We start from the raw sequence: 6,312 nt of genomic DNA, 5'->3' as shown, positions 1-6,312 counted from the left end.
AGAGGATACTTGGTCAAGGGCCGGAAGTCGTGAGCTGCTTGAGTCATATGTAAAAGAATCGTTTGTGGCTACTCCCAAGTGAATGGCGATCAGAAAACTTTCCTCACTTGCATGAGCTTCTACACATGACTCCATCCGCCAGTGCGTGTAGAATGTGATTGCAAAAATGTATACTTAAAGTATAGGAAACATGGCTATTATAATTATCTCTTGATTTATCTTACAATAAAAAATTGTGTTTTACTGTTCAGACGAATTATTATGAACTATTATGATATGTCATACCAAATTTTTCGACAATGGTTATCTCATTTGGTCCACTCATTATCAAAAATAATTTCCAATTTGTCCATGAATAAGTTAACTAAAATGCTTAAAAATATATAGCATATTTATTTATGTCAAGAAGATATAATTAAAACTTTTGATAACAGCATTCAATTTATTCTATAAGATAAATTTAAAATAGTAGTTATAAATGTACAAATGTATAGTACTGTGAATTTATAATTTAATATTAAAGCATTTTTGCTTTACGCAACCCGTTTAAACCTCTCGCCACCCTTATTCAACAGAGATGTTTTTATTGTGACCTTACACTGGGAGGCTGGTTAAGGACTGTGAATGGCTCTTTTGCTACGGTGAATGGGACTTCCTCAACTCCATTGTACCATGGTTTACGCAACGGGGACTGAAAAAGAGCTCTGCATATAACCGCCTGCCATATAACCACCTGGTTCCTTCAATAGCCTTGCTTGCGACCTCAGTTAGCTTTTTTATGGTCTATTGTTGACCTGTGTCTTCGAAAATCATATTGGTTGTCGGCTAAGCCCGGCGGCTCTCTTTCTAGATGTTGCTGTAGCCGCACACAGATTATACGCTCCAGAATTTTCCCCCATTGTGTCCAACATACATAGTTTTCGGTAGGATCCTGGCTATCCTGCTGGTTTATTTGGCTTTTGTATAAGCACTAGCCGCAGTTTTTTCCAGATCTTAGGGAATACTCCCTCTCGTAAACATCGCGTATAAACTTCTGTAAACGGAGTGGGTTTATAGTTAATAGCCAGTTTTAGGGCCTTATTCGGGATGCCATCTAGGCCTGATGCTTTCTATGGTTTCTTGGTCAGTGACTAGCGGTGCATTTGTAGCTCCAGATTATTTTATTTGCTGGCTCTGTGGCAATTGCGTCGGAAAAAGAGTTTGGACAACCGTCTTTAATAAACTAGGCATATAGGCGCTTGTCCTTTATAGTCTTTAATCTTTGACATGACGATTTTATATGCATCTCCCCACGGATTTTCTTCAACCTTGTTGCAGAGCTCTTTAAAACAACAGGCTTCGCTCATCTTTATTGCTTTCTTCAGTTCATTTCGCTTTCGTTTAAAGCGCTCGTTTAGCATTGCAAAATCCGCCGTTTGTCGTCCCTTTTGACACTGGCGCCTCGCTTTGTGGCATTCACTCCTTAGAGCTTCAATAGCCTCATTCCACCAGTATGCGAGTTTCCTGTACGTGCCTTSTTTTTTCTCACACATAGCGGCATCGCAAGCTTTGCTCACATATCTAACAAGGCATTCAGCCTTCTTTTCTATGTCTATAGCGTAGTTCAGATTATCATCTAGCATTAATTTGTACATATCCTCATCAAGGGTTTCAGTTTTCCAGCCTGTGTTTTGAACTTTTTTGAGATACTTAGGCATTTTGTGCGATTTGTCAATTTCAAGCAGAATTGCCAAGTGGTCACTGTGTGCATACAAGYCGCTCACTTGCCATGTACACGACCGCACAAGGGAGCTACTAGCAAACGTAATATCGATTACAGAACCGCGGCCGTTTTTTCGAAGGTATTTCTGTTACCGGTATTCAGCAAGACGGTGTTCAGTACCGAAAACGCTTTCAGAAGTCTTTCTCCTCGTCTATTTGTGTGTGTGCTATCTCACTCCACTGCCCATGCATTGAAGTCACCTGCCACAACGTTTATTGTGGTGCTTGGCACTTCTCGTACAAGGTTATCAATGATTGTTTCATATTCACCTTGTGCGATGCTTGKCGGAATGTAACAGCTATAGAAGTTTATTTCGCGAATCTTTGCCCGTGTGTAATAGGCTTGTCCTGTTAGTGGCTTTTCTTGGAACACGTTAGCTCCACAGGCACAAATGGCCGCTTTTCCCGTTAGGTCGGAGGTCCACGTTGCTGCGCTAACGTTTTTGTATTGTTCGCAGACTATTGCCACGTCGATTTTCGGCTCAAAAACTGTATACATAAGCATTTCTTGTGCTGCTTCGCAGTGGTTGAGGTTGAGCTGTAGAACTCTCATATTTTGGCTTTTTTGCACGCTTCTTGGTAGAGAGGACATTTCTTGCTACCTATCTGATGGTCAGAGTTTTCCTTTCCTTGCTTCTTACATGCATTGCAAGACGGCTCCTTGTTGCATGTCTTTGCAAAGTGGCCTTTTTCCCCACACTTGAGGCAGCACTGACTCCTATCGTCTGAGTTTTTGCAGGTTCTTGCCAGGTGGCCATATTCCAAGCACCGGAAGCATTTTTAAGGTTCGGCTTCTCCCTAATCCTACACACTACCCATCCTATTTTAATTTTTTTGGCTTCAATAAGTAGCCGGGCCTGTAATGCGGGGAGGCTTATCACAGCTGTTTGGGTGCTTGCGTATGACGCCCTAATGCCTCTGATTGAGCCTTTATCAAAATGCCCTAGTTTGCTATTTGCGTGCGAATAGCATTGGCAATGTCTTCCTCTCCGGTTATTTCATCCAGATCCCGGTTTTCCGCAGTGGTCTCACTCGTTAGGGCTTTAATTTTGGCTTGGTCTCCAAGCACTTTGCCTATTTCGCTGGTGTATTCAGCAGTGTCTTCCATTTGCACGCTCTTTAATTCCATTAAAATGTTCACCTTTGGCCTTTCTAATCCGGGTTACACTTTCCCCCAGCTTCTGCAGGGTTTCTTCTTTTTTAACAGTCCTTAAAATGTTGCTGTATGTCATATTGCCGGTTCGCGCAATCACTATCGCGTCAGGCCTAGGTCGGTGCTTATTACTGTCTTCTTTTTCTTTCTGATTTCTATCCAGCCATCTTGTTTTCCCGCTTTCTGTCCATTGTTGATTGAGGTTGACTTATCTCCTATTTCCTCGTTATTTTTATACTTCTTTGGTTCCTCTCCATGGCTGGTTTTATTCTTTTTTGGAGGAGTCTGCCTTTTCGCCTGTTTTTCTTCGCCAGGTCTTTTAGGCGTTATTTCCGTTGTTGCGGGCATATTTAGGATACTCCGTCTTGTTTCGTTGCTTTTTTGGTACTCCCCTAAGGCTTTTTCGTACGTCTTCGTTATATTGCCAACGAGGTCCCTAAGGCTATTGTTGATTGTTCGCTGCGGTGGCGGCATCATTTCTATCAACTTCTTTATTTCTTCACTAAGATCAGTCATGTGGTCGCCGTGAGGTTTTACCGCCTTCGTTTGCGGCGTGTTGTCTTGGAGCGCTGGTGGTAAGCATCTTTAGGGGAGATCTGCTAGGTCGCGAAGATCGCTCAAATCTATCTATTTCCATTACTGGTGTCATTTGGGAGTCAGTTCGTGGCACTTTGTGATTATTCACATCTCTTGCGTTTCCCGCGTCGTTTCCCAGTATGGTAGCATAAATGTTACTGCTACTGTTGCTGCTACTTCCGCTGTCGTTTGTGTTGTTTTTTGCCATTTCAAATTCCATTCCTTTCTTTTGTATCAGCGCATCGTGTGTAAGAGGGCGGGCCGAAATAAACAGGAGCGGGTGTACTCTCGGTGGCTATGCACCTACCCCAGTTCCCTGAGGCCTGTTCTTCGCTTTACTGGTCGCGGAAAACACGGACGGACCAGCGCTCGCCCGGGGCAACGCAGACTAATAATCTTGCGCCCAATGCACACTCCTTGACCAGAGCCCGAAGGGGCCGGTTCCTGATGGACACCGCGGCTAACACCTCGGCAGAGCAGGCTCACATCACCCTATCCATCTCGGCAGCAGAGAAGTCGCTGAAAAGATTTAAAGGGACTCCCAGTGCGCCGCGATGTACAACGGTCAAAATAAACTTTGACAGCCGCACCTGACATGGTGAACATACGCTGACCAGGAAGCCGCTCATTGTGAGTCCGTCGCGTTGTATTCCCCACCATGCCCGCGCAAGGTGGGGGAGGATACATATTTTTGAGAGGCGGTATCGGCTCGCCTCTGTCGCAGGGGTTTCATCGGCTTAGCTTGCTTTTTTACCGCAACCTCCACTCCTGCCGCTCCTCGTCGGGGGTTGCTTATTCGTCATAACTTATTTCGCAACTAACCTGCTACTACAGGCCGTCCGGCTATCCGCGACCTGCCGACCCCCCCGATAGCTTAGAGCTCAGCTGAAAAGTCTGGTTCCAATGAGAAACCAAGACCATAGGGAAGGTACTAGTATGGCCACAACGAAATTGTGAACATGCAAAATGGACAACTGCGTTCCTTTGTGTATATGCCGGCCATTGTTATGTTGCTGCCCTCTCACAAACGTTCATGTAGTAGGATTCAGAACACCGTTTTCAGTTCACTGTCGTGCTGCTGCAGTTTGTCGCGAGCATTGTGTTCCGCGCATAACGATCGTTCGTTAAAATGGTTGGCACAGTAACCTTTTGAGCGACTACAGCGATTGTCTAATGTGTAGAGGGATTTCATACTATATGTTAGATTATTGAGGGATTTTGGTAAGTGATGCCTCTGCATCACATATTTATATATTTACTGTATATTCTTCTGCAGTGCATAAAGTTACAGTTGATTATAACTATCTTAAAACTTTTACTAGTAAACATGTTTTAACATTATTTTTTCAGAAATTGCTCAGGACGCTTGGAAATACAACCTTGTAAAGGCCATTGTGGTTATCCGGTAACCCATTTTTGGCGTCGAGCTAGTAATGTTATATTTTTTCAAGCAAAAGGGACACATGACCACCCAAAGCCGGAAGCCAAGGGATCAACTGAAGCACGACGTCTTTTTGGTAATAGCCGACGTATTCGCAATACATTTACTACGCTTACACAACGAAAAACTTCTCGCAATAATAAATACCGCAGTACTAATAACCACTTTATGAACCCACAGCACCGGTTACATAAATTAGAAGAACAAAGGAACATAACGAATTATTGTAGTATTTATGAAAGTTCTCACAACGTAGCTCCATTTGCTCAAGAGCAAGAAAATCTGGAACAGTCTAGACTTTTACCTACAGAAATTACTCCTTTCATGTCCGCAAATGTATGCTTAAATACAACAACGTTAACGGATAATTTGAATTTAAACCACATGAATGCGGTTTCCAATGTTAACAGACTTGAAAATAATTTTACAATACTCGAAAATTGTCCACCACCATCTGCTATGACATCTTCAGTTTCCCTTTTTTACTCTCCTTCTATGCAGAATCAGCAATTACAAAATACGACAAAGAAATCTAAAATAATGGAGTTAAATTCTACAAGCGAAACACAATTCACACCAGTTTATCATGAACCGCGCCGATTTCATGAAAATTATGATGACACATCCAGTATTAATTCTAGTTCCGGCTACAATTCAGATGATTATTACTATCCCTCCTCGACCTCTCTAACTTTTGCCAGTAACCAACGCCAAGAATTAGCAAGATCAGTTGCTTACTTTGCAGCTCAAACTACTGAAATATATAATACAGTATTTGAACCTGTTTCGATGCAACAGATTCAGCTACCTAATGTTTCTAAAGATTTTCATTTCGACTTTATTGAAGAATATGAAAATATCAACTACCATGAAAAAAATATCGAAAATCATCAAACACAGTACCAGCACGCTACTTATGAAAACAACACCAATTCTGAGTTTTATTATTCTGGACACGATAACGCATGGAATTATTGTATTTAATTATTTAATTTGAAATAAATACAACTAGTTTAATAATTTTGTTTGTAAATACATATATAAGTACATACCTTAATTTTTGCTAACAACACAGTAATAACAATCTAATAAAATCTATTGTAAAGGTTGGTACCCAGCTCTAAAGTAATTGCGCAAGATAAAAAATTAATTATTTCTTCAAGTAATTTTGAATGCTGGTTACGCATTGTATGATCCACAATAGAAGAGCAAGAGAGAATAAGCGAAAGAAAATAAACCTTGTGCGTAATATGTATGTATGTATGTGTGTCGTAACATAAATTGCGACTTAAGGAATGTTGTTGATGATTGGTAAGTTTTATACAACATTTCAAAAAGAAATATCCTTCATAATAATGAATTTAACTAATTTATGATGAAT

General features: G+C 41.4%; 1 protein-coding gene across 1 annotated transcript in view; it reads left to right on the top strand.

The window, feature by feature from the left end:
• The window catches only part of LOC108974164 (transcription factor glial cells missing-like), a 65,012-nt gene extending 58,986 nt beyond the window's left edge, over window positions 1–6,026 (top strand). Inside the window, exon 2 of the mRNA XM_018941855.1 lies at window positions 4,841–6,026. Coding sequence (XP_018797400.1) covers window positions 4,841–5,915 — 1,075 coding nt within the window. The 3' untranslated portion in view covers window positions 5,916–6,026. The remainder of the gene's footprint in view (window positions 1–4,840) is intronic.
• The last annotated feature ends 286 nt before the right edge of the window (window positions 6,027–6,312 follow it).

This window comes from Bactrocera latifrons, unplaced genomic scaffold (assembly GCF_001853355.1).
Source record: "Bactrocera latifrons isolate USDA-ARS-PBARC rearing strain unplaced genomic scaffold, ASM185335v1 scaffold_531, whole genome shotgun sequence".
NCBI classification, from domain to species: Eukaryota; Metazoa; Arthropoda; class Insecta; order Diptera; family Tephritidae; genus Bactrocera; species Bactrocera latifrons.
The sequence above is the reverse complement of the archived record's forward strand: the minus strand, read 5'-3'. Positions and strand labels throughout refer to the sequence as shown.